Source organism: Hyperolius riggenbachi, chromosome 5, assembly GCF_040937935.1.
Source record: "Hyperolius riggenbachi isolate aHypRig1 chromosome 5, aHypRig1.pri, whole genome shotgun sequence".
NCBI lineage: Eukaryota > Metazoa > Chordata > Amphibia > Anura > Hyperoliidae > Hyperolius > Hyperolius riggenbachi.
In genome coordinates this window covers 95,311,890-95,329,837 of record NC_090650.1, presented here as the reverse complement: position 1 = coordinate 95,329,837, position 17,948 = coordinate 95,311,890, and the positions used below count along the sequence as shown (strand labels likewise).

General features: G+C 46.1%; 1 protein-coding gene across 2 annotated transcripts in view; it reads right to left on the bottom strand.

The window, feature by feature from the left end:
• Nucleotides 1–17,948, bottom strand: part of STK31 (serine/threonine kinase 31) — a 121,839-nt gene that overhangs the window by 83,524 nt on the left and 20,367 nt on the right. For both annotated transcript variants that reach the window (XM_068236019.1, XM_068236020.1), the window contains exons 4-6: nucleotides 14,169–14,267; nucleotides 9,760–9,834; nucleotides 5,026–5,175 (exon numbers count right to left, since the gene is read on the bottom strand). In XM_068236019.1, coding sequence (XP_068092120.1) covers nucleotides 5,026–5,175; nucleotides 9,760–9,834; nucleotides 14,169–14,267 — 324 coding nt within the window. The remainder of the gene's footprint in view (nucleotides 1–5,025; nucleotides 5,176–9,759; nucleotides 9,835–14,168; nucleotides 14,268–17,948) is intronic.

The window sequence follows — 17,948 nt, the reverse complement described above, 5'->3', positions numbered from 1 at the left end:
TGTTCGTGGATTGCGTTCATCTCTGCGAAGAGATAACGAATCCTTCTGAATCCTGTTCTGTTACCGTTTGTGGATTGCGTTCATCTCTGCGAAGATATAGCGAATCTTTCTGAGTCCTGTTCCCTGTATTGCTCCAGTCCTAGTCAGTGTTCCTGCTTATGTCATATATCGGTTCATTGCCGATATATACATATGTTAGTCAGACGTTACAAATAGTTTCATTGATAGCTGTAATTGTAATACGCTAGGAAAACTTACTTATTGTATTTTTGTCTGTGTTACATTCATCTATCTTGATCCTGCTATTTCCTGACTATCCTGTCCTGTCTTTGTGAGGCACGCCATTGCTGCAAACGCATTGGCTGCCTCATTCCAGTCTGTCTTGTTGTGGACGCTTGCTGTCACTAAGTAGAGGCTAGTTAAGCAAGCGTTCATTCTGTCTACCTGTCCTGATCTCCTTAGTTCTGGTTTATACGCTCAGCGCTACTTTGCGCTGAGACGTTATCACGAAAGTATTGTTTGTGGCCGTTCGGATCTGCACCGGCTCTGTGCGCCACAATCTCCTATTGGAGTCAGTCCTCTCCTCCACTAAACTGGGGATATCCTGATTCCTTGTGCTGGTGTGTGTACCTCCTTCACGTCAGCTTATGTGTTGCATGCTGACTGTGGAGAATACACCACCAAGCGTGACAGTCACCATGTAATAAAGATCAGAATATAAATCAGGGATTTAAAATATTTTACAATGGGCAAGCACTGACTAAATCATTTATACATAATTATTGTAAAAATGAAGCACTTTATTACATTATTTTCACTGGAGTTCCTCTTTAAGTGTACCAGAGACCGCAGATACTTACCCCTTACCTTTTTATACATACCTGGGGCTTCCTCCAGCCCCATGGGCACGGACTGCTCCCACGCCGCCGTCCTCCGCTGCCTGCAGCTCCGGTACTGGGTCCCGTAACTTCCTCCAGTCGCGGCCAGGCTGACGCAAGTGAAGTGTGCTATTTAAGTATCTCTCCAGCAGCCGTTGGAGAGATACATAGAGGGCGCACTTAACTTGTGCAGACAGGCTGAACTAAAGGGACCCAATACCGGAGCTGCAAGCAGTGGAGGACGGCGGCATAGGAGCAATCTGTGCCCATGGGGCTGGAGAAAGCCCCAGGTATGTATAAAAAAAGTTAAGTATCTACAGTCTCTGGTTTCCTTTAAAGGAAAACTTAAGTGTCCTAAAAAAAATGACTTGTACTCACCCGGGGCTCCCCTCAGCCCCCTGCAGCTGAACGGTGCCCTCGCCGTGTTTCTCCGATGCAGCTGGACTCGCCGGCGGCCACTTCCGGTTTGGCCGTTACCGGCCGACAGGCTGGGAACGCGGCTGATTAGCCGCGTTCCTGGCCGCAATAGCATTAAAGAAGGCGCTATTGCGGCCGGGAACGCGGCTAATCAGCCGCGTTCCCAGCCTGTCGGCCGGTGACTGCGAGACCGGAAGTGGCCGCCGGCGAGTCCAGCTGCATCGGAGAGACACGGCGAGGGCACCGTTCAGCTGCAGGGGGCTGAGGGGAGCCCCGGGTGAGTACAAGTCATTTTTTTTTGGAAACTTAAGTATTCCTTTAAAGCTAATGGGATCCCATATTTAAGTTTTAAAAAAAAAAGTCAGATACTCACCTAAAGAGAGCGAAGGCTCAGTCCTAATGAGCCTTCCATCTCCTCTCCTGGTGCCCCCTGTGCTTCGCTTGCTCCCCCGTTCCCATCCCCCGCCGAGGTGTCTTCGGAAGTAGAGTCCTCCCGAAGACAGGCGGCTCCATACTACGCACGCGAGAGTGCGCCATAGTGGGCGCTCACGAGTGTGCAGTGTAGAGCGGCCCATCTTTGGGAGCACTCAGGCTCCCAAAGCATTTCCGAAGCCTCCCTTCAGTTGGGAAACAGCGATATTTGACCGAAACGGTCGAATACCGCTACAGGGGAGCCAGCGCAACAGCGTGGACCGGAAGAGGGGATGCTCTATGGAACCCAGAGCCTCCCTCTCCTTAGGTGAGTATCTGACTTTTGTCAGAGCTGGCTGTGTTTATCTCTATAGTGTCAGTCTGCTGCTCTCCCCGCCTCCTGCAGAACTCCAGTCCCCGCCTGCATCCCTTCCCTCCCTGCTGATTGGAGGGAAGGGACGGGGACAGGGACCGGAGCTATGCAGGAGGCGGGGGAGCAGCTGAGACTGACACTACAGATGTAAACACAGCCTCACAGCATGGCTGTGATTTATGAGGGATTGCAGAATGCAGGGGGACCTTAGTGGGGTTTGGGATTGCAACAGAGGCTGGGCTGTATAGGCAGATCCAGCCTCTGTATGCAGATAACATTCTTTAAACACACCTCGGGTTCTCTTTAAAGAACTCCAGTGAAAATAATGTAATAAAAAAAGTGCTTCATTTTTACAAGAATTATGTATAAATGATTTAGTCAGTGTTTGCCCATTGTAAAATATTTTTAATCCCCGATTTACATTCTGACATTTATCACATGATGACATTTTTACTGTTGGCAGGTGATTTAGCTGCTGCATGCTTTTTTTTGGCAGTTGGAAACCGCTGTAAAAAGCCATTTCCCACAATGCAACAAGGTTCACAGACAGGAAACTGCCAGGAGTACCACGGTCCTCAGAGTTGCTTGTGGGAGGGCTTTCACCACATCAGTCATACAGTGCCCCCTGGTGGTCCGTTTGTGAAAAGCAATAGATTTCTCATGTAAAAGGGAGTATCAGCTACTGATTGGGATAAAGTTCGATTCTTGGTCGGAGTTTCTCTTTAAAGACACACACACACAAAATAGGTTGGAGCGAGCCAACAGATGGCAATGATTCTGTTATAGTGAAAATCTTGTTTACATTTTTCTTTTATACTGTTTTTGTATTGTAGAACGAATCAACCAGGTTTCCATTATTTATTTATTTATTTTTTTAACTACAAGACGCACCTAGGTTTAGAGGGCAAAAATTTTGGGTACACCTAAACCTGGTGCGTCTATAGTGCAGGGGGCACCTTATGGACCTTTTCCCGAAAACTGTCCCTATCTAAGCTACACTGCCCAGTTACACTAACCCTTGCTGCACTCCCAACTACACTCACAGCTACACTCCCTACTACACTACCTACAATCACAGCTACACTACACTTGCTACAATCATAGGAGGCTCCTCTCACCTATACAGATGATCATGTGACAGGATGCGTGCTGTCTCCAGCTCTTCCACCAGGCAGGCCACATGATGAGGAGCAGAACGGGGCCAGATGTCCGCCGAGTTACTGGGAGAGAGGAGCTGCAAGGAGACTACGAGCAGCCACTGCTCTATCTTCATGAAAGAGCAGAGGATTCGGTGGGCCCTGGCAGTGTAATGGTTGGGGGGGGGGGGGGGGATACCGTATATTTGGACTAGGAGATGCACTGCCTTCCCCCCCTCCCCCATAAGTGCATCTTATGGTATGGAAACTATGGTGATTCTTAGGGGGAAATTTGCTTTGATCACAAGCATGATTCCAGAACAAATTATGCTTGCAAACCAAGGTTCTACTGTATTTTGTTATATGCATAAAAAAAGTTTTCATAAAGTAAAAAAAAAAAAAAAAAAAAAAAAAAAAAAAAAAGGAAACTACAGGCTGCAGGAATTCACAGCTTATTTCCTTCTCATGAATCTCCAACTCCCTACTCACCCTTTCCTTCCCATCCCCCCTAAAGGCATCAGAGGCAGTCAGCCAGAAGAAGGCGAGGCATCAGAGGCAGTCAGCCAGAAGAAGGTGAGGCATCAGAGGCAGTCAGCCAGAAGAAGGCGAGGCATCAGAGGCAGTCAGCCAGAAGAAGGCGAGGCATCATAGGCAGTCAGCCAGAAGAAGTTGAGGCATCAGAGGCAGTCAGCCAGAAGAAGTTGAGGCATCAGAGGCAGTCAGCCAGAAGAAGGTGAGGCATCAGAGGCAGTCAGCCAGAAGAAGGCGAGGCTGCAGGTAGAACAATTGCTCTGCCTCTTTATGTCCAATGTGACTAAAAAGGAGTGGTTCAAGAATACTAGATGTGAACAAGCAACCAACAGTCCACCAAAAACTGCTGGTGTAGAAGGAAGCTTTGGCATTTTTAAATTTTTATTTTTTTAAATGATTTTGCATGCATTACATTCAGAACCCGAAATTTGGCCACTTCGGGATCTGACCGGCCGATATGCAAAGAAACTGCATTTAAATCTACGTTTTTGGCCACACCAAGTCCCATTATATTGTAATTATCTTGCTGCACTGTGAACGTTGCATAGGTGGTGCATTTGAGTGGGGTAAGCTGTAAAATGAAGCAGTCATTACACCACAACGCACCAGTGTGAACAGGACCTCAGTGTCCATCCTTCTAGAGGCAGGGCTTAAGACCTAGAAGTGGTCCTAAACAGCAGAAAAATCAGTCCAGAGCCTAATGCTTCATACACACTTGAGATAAAGTCTTTGGAAAAGGCAAGATCACAAACCAATTTTACCCCCTTCCATGTAATATGAGAGCCATACTCTACACAGTCTGTTCTATGGAGCTGAACTCCCCATCAGAAAAAAATCTTTGCAGGATGCTGCACACAAAGATGCCCGTACACATTCAAAAGATCATTATCTGCAAAAGATCTGTTCCTGCAAAAGATCCATTCCTGCAAAATGCATTCATAGTCTATGATATCTGCAGATCCTCATACACACTTGGTTTAACAATCATCTGCAGATGATCTGCAGATCAGATCCACCAGGATAAAGATTTTATCTGATGGGGAGTTCAGCTCCATAGAATAGACTGTGTAGGTATGGCTCTTATACTACATGGAATGGGGTAAAATTGGTCTGTGATCTTGCCTTTTCCAAAGACTTATCTCAAGTGTGTATGAAGCATTAGTTTTAACGGTTGAACTGGCAGGGGAGCACATTGTATGTGTCCACACAAGGAAGCATACACATCCATAAAAACAGCAGATAGAAACACTTGGCAGAAGAGACTATGTTATTAGCTCACCTGTTCAACATCAGAAGAGGTCTGAAGCTGAAGTCCCCACATTCTAAATTTCTGGGCCACTGCAGCCATCTGCAAATCATCTGGTAGTTCAACAATGTTGGATCTATTTAAAACTTCTGAATTACCGTAGTCAATATAAATAACCGAACACTAAACATAAAAATACAAAAAATAAAATAAAATATGAGAACAAGATGTCAAATTTCAACAAGTCATAGCTCTAGTGACTGAGGAATAAACCATTTTTAGTTCACCCTGAAAAACACCAAAAATCAAGCGCTTCACAAAGATGTTAAAGTCTGAGGGCTCAAACCCACTAGCAGCCTTTTCTAAGCACTAGGGATTTGAAAAAGCTCTCGCTAATGCAATGCTATGGGGGATTTTTAGAAAATCACATCGCTCAAGTGAGATCATACCCATAGCATTACATTAGCAAGAGCTTTTCAAATCACTAGTCCTGCTAGTGGGTTCCAGGCCTGATATATATGGCAGCTTGTGCTTACGGCAGCACAACGAATTAGACTGAACATGTCAAAAGCAATCAAATTTTATTTTCATCATAAAAAAAAAAAAAAAAAAAAAAAAAAAAAAAAAACACCTTTCTTCTAAGCCCAGTTGTGTTCAAAAACACACAAGGAGGAGGAGCCTAAGCAGTCTAAACTGGAGTACCCAGTCTCCTCCTCACTGTATGTTTTGGCCTGTGACAAGATGATTTGTCTCTGAGCAGAAGCAACAAGCTTAAAGCGGACCCAAACCAAACATTTTTTTTTAATCAAAAATATTTAGGTGCACCACTCTGACACATACAAAGATAAATAAACACTCCTTCAAACCTATGAGCATTTCAGTGCATGCTTTTCACCCTTCTCTTTTCATAGCTACGGTTATACTGGGGGCAGCCATTAGCAATTCCTCCATTGCCAGACACTATCTACTCCACCAGTTTGCCGGAAAAATCCCGGCAATTTGAAAGGAAGGGAGGGGTTCCTCCAATAAATGTAAAATATTATATATTTGTCATCATGCAGCTGAAAAAAGGCTGCTATTTATTATTATAATTTATAAAATAGATTTTATTTTTGAAATCTTGTATTTTTAATTTGGGTCCACTTTAAGGACCCTTTTACACCTAATGTGTTGGTATGCGTTTTTCCATAGCAGTGAATTGTGAAATGTTTTCAGTTAAAGGGATACTGTAGGGGGGGGGGGGGGGGGGGGGGTCGGGGGAAAATGAGTTGAACTTACCCAGGGCTTCTAATGGTCCCCCGCAGACATCCTGTGCCCACGCAGTTAATCACTGATGCTCTGGCCCCGCCTCCGGTTCACTTCTGGAATTTCAGACTTTAAAGTCTGAAAACCACTGCGCCTGCGTTGCCGTGTCCTCGATCCCGCTGATGTCACCAGGAGCATACTGCGCAGGCACAGACCTTACTGGGCTTGAGCAGTATGCTCCTGGTGACATCAGCGGGATCGAGGACACGGCAACGCAGGCGCAGTGGTTTTCAGACTTTAAAGTCTGAAATTTCAGAAGTGAACCGGAGGCGGGGCCGGAGCATTGGGGAGTGGCTACGAGGGCACAGGATGTCTGTGGGGGACCATTAGAAGCCCCGGGTAAGTTTAACTCATTTTCCCCTGACCCCCCTACAGTGTCCCTTTAAAACCCGTATGGTGTGAACTGAGCCATAGGGAAACATGGACATTACTTTGAAAATCCATTTTCTTTCTGTCATAACAGAGCAACTGATTAAGTGTAAAAGAACCCTTAGGGCCCTTTTACACTTACGCATTTTTTCCATAGCAGTGCATTGTGAAAAAGATTCCAGTTAAAACGCGTTTAGTGGGAACTGAGCCTGAAGAAAACATGGACATTAATTTGAAAATCACTTTTCTTTCAGTCTTAATAACTGAGAGCAACTGAGTAAAAGGGGCCTAAAGAGGAACTGGTATAACTAAACACAAATTATTCAGGAAACCCATTTTACCACAATTATCCTGGTTCCAGCAATTGCAAATGTTCAAATAGCTATATATGGTATATTGTATGTCACGCCGTCTTAAGTGTTTAGCCTAGACAAGAATGTCCTGCATTGGGTGACATTCCATAGTGGTTCATCTTGCCAGCAGGCACTGGCATCTCCGATAAATTTACAGTTAGGGCCCGTTCAGATCAGAAATGCGGATGGGCATGCGTGCGGAACGCAACGCGTACGAACGCATGGCCATCCGCGTTTGTGTGCGTTGCGTGGCTGATCCCATCACTGAAAAGTGAATGGGACAGCCACGCGTTTTTGCAAAATCTGCGTGCAGCATGCGTTCCCGGACCGCACAGGTCCGGAACGCATGCAGTGTGAACATCAGACATTGCACTCTATGCAATGTCTGATGTCGTGCGTTTTGGCCACCTGCACGCGTTTCCAAAACGCGGCTGGAAACGCGTGCAGTGTGAACGGGCCCTAAACCAGTAGGGAAAAAAGAAGCTTAAGGGAGGTGCTCAATTTGGGAGGGGAAGTCTTGGGATCATGAGTCTTCCCTAGTCATCCACAGCCATCTTGTTCCAGCGCTCACTCCTTCGCTGCAACACACACAATATTGACACGCAGCAGTGCGCACTGGTGGACTAGCAATTTCCCGCTTGGTGGGGTGGGGGGGGAAGAATAGCCAAGACTGATTGGTACCGCTCTACTGCACAGACGCGAACCGTCTGCATAGTACAGAGGTCTCAACTGGGAAGCCCCTAGTGCACCTGTGCGCACCACGGACAAGCCCTTGTAGGGGGATATGTTCAGGGATCCCAACGCTGGCTCCCCACTCGAGGACGATGGCGGAAGCCTTTTTAGGATCCAGAGGCATCCCTCTTCCAAGGCAAGGACCCCCCTAGGGGCACTTTCTCTTCAGGTACACTTTAAAAATATAAATTTGAAGTGAGGTAAGATTATAAAAAAGGGGCAAACAATGACTATATAATTTATATACTGTAAAAATCGTTAGGAACTATCCTTATCCACCTGCTTGTGGTAGCATTTGCTGGACATTCTCTGTTCCCCTAATTACCGTATATACTCGCAAGCAAGCCGACCCCCAACTTGATTGACCCTCATAAGCCGGGGGTAGGAAATGCTGGCCGTGTGATCCCCCCCCCCCCAGTATAGTGCCCAGTACAGATAGTATAGTGCCCAGTACAGCTAGTATAGTGCCAAGTATAGCTAGTATAGTGCTCAGTATAGCTAGTATAGTGCCCTAGTATAGTGCTCAGTATAGGTAGGTAGTGCTCAGTATAGTGCACAGTATAGGTAGTATAGTGCTCGGTATCGCTAGTATAGTGCTCGGTATAGCTAGTATAGTGCCCCAGTATAGTTAGTATAGTGCCCAAGTATAGCTAGTATAGTGCCCAAGTATAGCTAGTATAGTGCCCAAGTATAGCTAGTATAGTGCCCAAGTATAGCTAGTATAGTGCCCAAGTATAGCTAGTAAAGTGCCCAGTATAGCTAATATAGTCCCTAATATAGTGCTCAGTATAGGTAGGTAGTGCTCAGTATAGGTAGTATAGTGCTCGGTATAGCTAGTATAGTGCCCCAGTATAGTGCCCAAGTATAGCTAGTATAGTGCCCAAGTATAGTGCCCAAGTATAGCTAGTATAGTGCCCAAGTATAGTGCTCAGTATAGGTAGTATAGTGCTCAGTATAGGTAGTATAGTGCTCAGTATAGGTAGTATAGTGCTCAGTATAGGTAGTATAGTGCTCAGTATAGGTAGTATGTGCTCGGTATAGGTAGTATAGTGCTCGGTATAGGTAGTATAGTGCTCGGTATAGGTAGTATAGTGCTCGGTATAGGTAGTATAGTGCTCGGTATAGGTAGTATAGTGCTCGGTATAGGTAGTATAGTGCTCGGTATAGGTAGTATAGTGCTCGGTATAGGTAGTATAGTGCCCAAGTATAGCTAGTATAGTGCTCGGTATAGGTAGATAGTGCCCCCCGCCTCACCCAACACCCCCCCCCCCGCTGCTATTAGCTTACCCTGTGGCTTCCAATAGTCCCCTCAGTCTCCCCTGGGCATATAAATAATTCACAGCAGCTCGCTCCACGGCGGCTGCTGCGTGATGACAGAGGAAGCTGTAGGCAGAGCGGTTTCCTGTAACGGCAATGTGTATCATCTACAGCTTCCTGTCATCACGCAGCAGCCGCCGTGGAGCGAGCTGCTGTGAATTATTTACATACCCCAGGAAGCCGCAGGATAAGCTAATAGCAGCGGCGGCCACGGGGGGAGGTGGGGGAGGCTGGATGGCATTTCTTTTAGAGGAAAACATTGAGAACCCGCCCCCCCTTTAAGAAATGGAGAGGTCCAAAATCTGTCAGATCGCCTAGAATTGTACTACCCATGGTAACAGACAGCATCATAGGAAAAATAATTTATAGCACATCCTACTCTGGTAGAAATGCAGGTCCTGTATAAATGCATATTACAAAATATGAGATCTTTAACACTTGAAGGGCACATTGACCAAAAGGTTGTGCTGGGCTGCATGCTATATGGCCGCATCTGAAACAATAAATGTGAAGTTTGGATATTCATCCTGACAAAGGGTCGAGTCCTATTTAGTACTGTACACGGTTAGATGATTGATTGGAAATGTGACTGAATTGGGAATCCCTGCATTACACAGTTTTTGCACCGGTGGCTAGCAATTCTACTAAGTATAACCATCACTAAAAATTCCCTTTTATAGTTTTAACATACCTGTTCATCATCTACCACATGATGCAGTTTACATCTATACCAACACTTATCTGCTGAAAACATCCCGCCATAAACCTGTAAATCAAGCAAAGCACTTTAGTGAATTAATCATCCTTCATAATTCCAGCAGGAAACGCACTTCTAGAGCTGGCCAAGAAAAACTTTGCTCAGCACTCAGTGTGTAATGACCATTACAGAGGACTCCTCATCCCCTCACACAGCTCTGCACTCCCTCAGCGTGCAATGACTATTACAGATTACTGCAATCTCCTCATAGCTATCGCAGGTTACTCCCTGCCTCCTCACAGAGCTGGATAATTTACAACATTCGTGAATAAAGATGTAAACACTTCAGCCGATTATCAGAACTGATGATATTTTAAGGGAACCTGAGAAGAAAGCCATCTCAAGTTTCACACTTACCTGGAGCATCCTTAAATTGTACCAGAGCTCCACCTCCTTCTCACGTATCCCATACCCTCACCCCCCCCCCCCCCCTTTACCCTCACCCCTCATACCTTTGCCTCATTGGGTAGAGAAAACAACATCAATGTGATCTATGCACGCAATGTAAGAAGTATATTTTTCATGACATCTTTATTGTCTGTAAACCAAACCGCCTTCTACCAAAATGAGCAATGTTTTGTCTGTATGTATTAAAATTTCAATAAAAACTTATTTTCCCCAAAAATTGTACCAGAGCTGAGATAAATTAAAAGTTTTATACATCCCTGGGTAGGGCTGCACGATATATCGGTTTTTAATCGAAATCGCGATGTGCATCATCACGATTTCAGTATCGTCAAAATGGCGATTTTTTTTTCCCATTGCGGCTGTTTTTCAGCGTTCAATGCTGTTCCCAGCATTGCACGCGTACATTTCCGGCTTGTTACTAAGGTGCGCTTCCTCCTTCCGGCCAGAAGGAGGAGTGAGGCACTGAATCGAGGAATGCACGGCCAGCTCTCTCTTCCTTTAGCTGCCTTGGCTGCGGTGAAGCACGCATGGTTTTCTCCGATCCACCGCACAGTCACCCAGGCTCTCTTGCACAGTGGGGACCAGAGAACAGTGGCAGAGAGAGATAGACCACACGCAGGCTGTATACAGCACACAGCGCAGCGTCCTGCTAAAGCCACTCTAGCAGTCCATTTACAGACAGCTCTAGCTGTAATGAGCTTTGCTGGCAATTTGAGGTCAAAAGGGCAGGATCCTTAGCCTCCGGCATCCCATCAGATAGCAATATATGGGCAGTGACACCAGTAATGACAGCAAAGATCAGATTACAGCTAGAGCTGTCTCTGTGTAAACGGACAGCTAGACTGGCTGCTGTATACAGCCTCTATACAGTCCATGTGTATGCTCTATCTGCCTGGTCCTGCTGTGCTCTCTGTCACAGGCTCTGCTTCATGCCCATGCAGCTTAGCAACTACTTTAACTAGCCTGTCTGCCTAGTGCTTCAGGCTTGTGGCAGTTGCAGAGTAGTCATTGTAGCTGCAGGGGTTAAGTGTAGTGTAGCTGGGAATGGGGCAGAAGGTGTTAAGAGTAGTGCAATGTAGCATAGCTGGTGGGCATCAGGAGTTAGCTTAGTGTGTTATTGATGGGAATCAGAGGTTAGCATTGTGCAGTGGAGTTTAAATTGGTGGGTCATCAAGATTCAAGTTAGCATAGTGTAGTGTATTGGTGGATCATCAGGTGCTAGCAGAGTGTAGTGGGGGCAATGTGAATTTAGTGCTAAAGCTTGATTTAAAGAAAATCGTGAAAAAAATCGAAATCGCAATTTGAGAGAAAAATCGCAATTTCAATTTTTTCCTAAAATCGTGCAGCCCTATCCCTGGGGCTTCCTCCAGCCCCATGCGCAAGGATGGATCCCATGCTGCAGTCCTCAGTCTTCTCCCTCTTCGGTACCGGGTCCCTTCAGATGTCAGCAAGTCTGCGCAAAAGACGTGCGGGTGACAGGAGTCACCTGGGGAGACAGTGAGGGACTGAGCAGCCTCAAGGGGGCTTAAGGAAGCCCCAGGTAAGTATGGTGCCTGAGATGGCTTTCATCTCAGGTACACTTTTAAGAAAACCAGTCATTAACCACCCTGGCGTTCTATTTCCCCAGTATTTCCGTGCAAAAAGTGGCTCAATTAATTTCCAATAATTTTCAACCAATTTTTTTTTTGCAATCATTTTTTTTTATATTGAATTCAATACAGGTTATTGTATTGAATTCAATTTGAAAAAAAGTGTTTGCTGTGAGATTTTGATGATGCTGTGTGACACTGGTGCCATTAACGCCGATCGACGGGGGACATGTGATCACCAAGGGAGAAGCAAAATCCGCCAAGGGACATGAAAGAAGGCACTGGGGAAGCTATCAGTGGTACGTGACGAGGGATCAGCATTCCAATGGTGAGTATAAGACTCAGATGTATTAGCCAGATGTGCAGCCAGGTATAGTTAGCCAGATGTGCAGCCAGGTATAGTTAGCCAGATGTGCAGCCAGGTATAGTTAGCCAGATGTGCAGCCAGGTATAGTCAGATGTATTAGCCAGGAATAGTTAGCCAGATGTTTGGCCAGGTGTATAGGGAGCAAGATGAGACAGATGTGCAGCCAGGTCTAGGGAGTCATATGTATAGGGAGACAGGTTTGCGGGTGCCTCTGCCCCCCCCCCCCCCATTGCCCCCGATGCTGTGGCCAGGTGTCCCTTCTGTGGGGGGGCTCCCCTTCTGTGCTGGCTGGTAGTGGCCGGCGGGGATCCCCTCTGTGGGAGGGGGGGGGGGGAATCCCCATACTGTGCATGCGGGTGGCACTTCTGTGTGTGCGGGGGGGGGTATCCCCTTCTATGGGGGCTAGCCGTGGTCGGTCGGGGACACCCCCTTCTGTGGTGGGAGGAAGGTGGGTGTCCCCATCTATGCGGGCTGTGGCTGGCCTCTCCCCCCATCCCTCCCTCTCTGTCCCCCGTGTCCCCCCCCCATCCCGTGTCTCCCCCGTCAGAAGCCCTGATCTACTCACCTGAGGGCTTTCTCCTGCGGCGGAAGCGGCGCGCCTCCTCCTCCATCGCGAAGTCTCGTGTTCTCTGTAATTACAGTATGCGGCTTGGTGACGTCACCAAGCCGCGTACTGTAATTACACAGACCGGGACTTCGGCGATGGAGGAGGAGGGTGTCCATCGCGGCGGCGCAGGAGAAAGCCCTCAGGTGAGTAAAGCAGGGCTTCTGACAGGGGGGAGACACGGGATGGGGGGGACACGGGGGACAGAGAGGGAGGGATGGGGGAAGAGGAGGGAGAGGCCACCCACAGCCCACATAGAAGGGGACACCCCCCCCCCCCCGCACAGGAGGGGGTGTCCCCGACCGGCCAAGACCAGCCCCATAGAAGGGGATACCCGCCCCCCCCCCCCGCACACACAAAAGGGTCACCGCATGCACAGTACGGGGATCCTCCCCCCCCCCCCCCCCCTGGCCCCCCGCACAGAGAGGATCCCCGCACCAGCCACCCGCCGGCAAAGAAGGGGAATCCCTACACAGCCCCACACATTCTCTGCCCCGCCGGCTGCACAGGGATTCCCAGGGTGGCTGGATGCTAGTTCTGTTATGCTGTGGGTAGCACAGATCGCTACCCACAGCGTGCTGACAGGCATCCAGCCATCCTGGGGAATCCCTCTGATGAGGGAAAAGTGCAGCCGGCGGGGAAGAGAAGCAAGAAATCTCCCTGGCGGTATTGACGAGCTCAGCTCGTCAATACCGCTTTCAGCAAGTTTTTCCTGGACGAGCTGAGCTTGTCAATACCGCCAGGGTGGTTAATAGGCCTACTCCAGACTAAACACTCATGACTAAAACCTGGAAATTAGAAAAAAAAAATATCTTACACATTACTTCAGTGTGCCTAACTAAACTGACCTTTTTTGTTTTTAAATAAAGGATTTGTACATTTTACTTGGAAGCATGTTTAGTTCAACAATTACTTGTCTCTGAAACCTTATTCTCTGCCGGTAGACTTGCCAAGTTAGAATATCTGAGTTTTGAATGCATTGTCAACATAGATATGAAACGATTGACTCTTAAGCTGGTATTGCTAGTTGCAATTACTAGTTGCTAAGAGGTTTGATGATCTTGCTAGGTTTGGTGATCTTCAAGGTTTAAAAAAAACAAAACAAAAAACGCAGCTTTGAAGATCATGTGATCGTCTTGTCCTAAATCATGATTTCAGTCTACAAACGATAGAGTAGCTGTACCTGTGAGTAGCTAGCAGAAAGCAACATAGCTAAGTCCCTGGCTGTTTACTTTTATACAGTTAGAAAAACCTGGTTAAAAGCATAGGAACACTAGTTACCCAGCCCCTAGAATTTACAACCAGCTTCATGGTGTCTTATCACCATTACGCACTAACATACTTGGAACAACCTAAGAAGAAATGATCATCATACCTTATCCATATTGGGAACTCCAAATACAGGGTTCATGGTAGGGCAAACCTTGGCCAAAGAGTCCGTGATCTTTGAAATGTCATGGAGTCTGTTTAACGACTAAGTCAAGAAAACCATTATCTTAACTTTTTTTATGACCAATAAAGACTATAGCTTTTTTATTATTACGCACAAGATAAGCAGATACAATATGGACAGTCAACATTATCTTAGTTACCAAAAAATATGCATTATAAAGAGATATTCTACGTGTTTACAAACTTGTCAAAAACAAAAAGTTACATTACTTCTAGAATTCATTTTTTTTTTACAAGCGAAGCCAACAGCATACAAACATGAATTGTGAACTTATTTTGACCAGAATCTGCATAGTGAAGGTATATACTATACTAGGTTTATTTTATTTTTTTGCATTTGCTAGGACATCGGTGCCAAATTATTTTAATCATTTTGTGATATTATAAAATAAAAAATAATTCTATTTTGGTTTGCAGCCTGTTGTGCATGTCCTAAATCTGTAAGTTTAAACAGCAGCTATTTTTCTATCCAGTAAAGTATACCTGTCTCAAGAAAAAGCTACCCAAGGTAGCCAAGCACAGAGGAGAAATGTTCTTGATGGATCCTCAGACCTCTGCATTGTCAATTTCTCCCCTTATCTCCCCCCCTCCTGTGCCCCATAATCACTCCTTTACAGAGACTGAAGCCAATAAAAATCGTGCTTTTTATTTACCACTCTTCTTCTGCAATATCAGCTAAGATGAATTGCCACATTCCCACAGCATAACGAGGTCTTTAGCCACCCGAAATCACCGGGGCAAAAATCCCCCGTTACTTCCTGGAGGAGGCAGAGCTTTTCGCTGTAGCTCTGCCACCAGTTTAGTCAATCAGCGCTGATCGCCGCCTCTCCCCGTCCCTCTCAGTGAAAGAAGACAGAGAGGCGGTGATCAGCGCTCATTGACTGTACTGGAGGCAGAGCTACAGCCCAAAGCTCTGCCTCCCCGGGCAGAAAAATCCACGACTTTGAAAGTCGTGGATTTTTGCCCCGGGAGTTCTGAGGCGTTACAGACCTCGTTTTGCCACGGGAATGTGTCGATTCATCTTAGCTGATATTACAGAAGAGGAATGGTAAATAAAAAGCCCTATTTTTATTTGCTTCAGAGTCTCTTTAACCTCCCTAGCGTTCAATTTCTGCAGGATTTCTGTGCAAAAAGTAGTTCAATTAATTTTTGTGAAATTTTTGCTTGCAACTTACCAAAATCCGTCAACGAAGGGTCTAGAATCCAATTTGAATATATTAAAAAAAGTTTCAAAACAAAATCATGTAAAAAAAATTTAAACTTCAACTTTTTAATCACAAATAGAAAAATCCTCCTTAAAAGGGACCCGGGGGACCTCGCTGCCTACGGTGAGCTGGAAGAAGCCCCAGGTAAGTGTAATCTTTTAATTTCAGGCACTGTTCGGAGTTCCTTTAACCACTTCACAACTGAAGGGTTTTACCCCTTGAACACCAGAGCAATTTTAACCTTTCAGCGCTCCTTCCATTCATTCGTCTATAACTTTATCATTACTTATCACAATGAAATGAACTAGATCTAGTTTTTTTCGCCACCAATTAGGCTTTCTTTAGGTGGGACATTATGCCAAGAATTGTTTTATTCTAAATGTGTTTTAATAGGAAAATAGGAAAACATGTGGGAATTTTTTTTTTCAGTTTTCGGCTTTTATAGTGTTTAAATAATGCATGCTACTGTAATTAAAACCCATGAAATTTGCCCATTTGTCCCCGTTATAAAACTGTTTAAATTATGTCCCTATCACAATGTTTGGCGCCAATATTGTATTTGGAAATAAAGATGCATTTTTTTCAGTTTTGCGTCCATCCCTAATTACAAGCCCATAGTTTATAAAGTAACAGTGTTATACGCTCTTGACATAAATATTTAAAAAGTTAAGTCCCTAAGGTAACTATTTATGTATTTTTTTTAATTGTAATTTTTTTTTTTTTTTTTATATTACAAAAAATAATAATTGGGGAGTGTGGGAGGTAATGAGTTCGCGGGGGCGCGCGGACGAGCGAGCGGGAGTGCGGATTTCTCCGTCCCTGGTGTTAACAGGGTGGAAAAAGGGACAGAGAAGTCCGCACCGCTGGGGGTAAAGTGGTTAAATATGGATGAAGAAATGCAGAAATAAATACTGTACAGTATTTACCTAAAACATCAACTTGCGTGGTACAACAACTAAGGGCCAGTTCACACGCGCACTTGCGCGTCATTTACCGCCGTTTACGAAAAAGCAGCATTGTGATCTTTATTTTTTCCACTGTCTGGAAACAGCAGGGTCTGGTCGTTCTGGGGTCCATTAGCGCCACACTCCTGTGTTCCCCTGCTGGATGAAAAATAAATGATGGCTGGGAGTCGCTGCTGAAAGTCGACAAATGCTTTTCTGCACGCTTGCAGAAAAGCATTTGGACGGGACTCTGGGCAGATGATCGAGACATCCGCCTGAACCAGCACTTAAAGGACTTACGAGGCCAACGGAGTAAAAAAATCTAATTACTTGCATGGTCGTTTTAGGCACGGAGGATGCCGTCCGCGCCCTCCGTGCAGCTCCGCCAGGTCCCACCTCTCATTATCCCCCTGGGCCGGCTCCCGACCCCACGAGCCAGGTCGGGCTCTCCTGCCTCTTCAAAGATGGCCACTTCCTCTGGCCGCGGCTGCGCAGTCCGCCTGGCTGCGAGTGCGCTGCGCAGCTCTGGGGCCAACCCCCCCCCGATCCACGCTACTCTGAGTGGTGCACCATAACAGCTGCCATGGTGGGGGTGGTCATTATGGTCAGACCAGCATGACTACATCAGGCGCACAAAGATTGCATGAAGATCCGGCGTGTTAGATCTTTAGCAATGCCCAAGCACAGCAAAATAGCATTGTTCTCACTGCTCCCACCACCAGAAACTTCTCCATTATACACGCTCATCGTTTCCCCCCCTGCATAGCAAAAGAGGCATCATGTGCAAAGGCTGATGACACTTCTGTAGTGTTAATGCACTGTCACCTTTGGCTGATGACGCCTTTTTTGTGATGCGCAGGGGGCGAAAGGACGACCCGCGCATTTGACTTAACGGCTTCCAGCGGGTGGGAAGGTGCCAAGAACATGCTTAAGCATAGCTAAAGGTGTGACATGCCAGATCATTAGGGATCGTCATTGGGCCACTGTACACATTCTGCTCTGCTGCACAACTCTTAGCCATGGTGGTCGTTATAGTCCGTCACGGCCGAGTTCAGACCAGTGTGGCAATAAGTGTCACTCTCTGTACAATATACAGACTGGTATTAGTTTTAATTTTCTGTAATGTTGTATGTGCCTACTGCCAGTAGGTAGTGCACATACACCATTATAACTCTTTCCAGGCCTGTTTTCAACGTGGACGAACCTAAAATCGTAAAAAGTAAATTGGTTAACAGTAAGAGGCAGGCTTGCGGTGAACTTCCCTCTTATTACACTCCCATTTCCTTCTCAAAGTGTACCCAAGATGAAATAAAAAGAAAAAGTCATACATACCTGGGGCTTCCTCCAGCATGATCGCTGCTCCGCCTCCTGAAACCTTTGTTATTGGTCCCGGTAACTTCGGCCAGTTGGCGCAGTGCGTGAGCATTCTGTGCAATAGTACTTTTGTTTTCCCCTACAGGTCTACTTTAAAAACAGTTTGATCATTTCAGCTGACAGAGCAAAGGTGTCATATTCATGCCAGTATTTAGGATGGACTGAGAAATGCGATTTGTG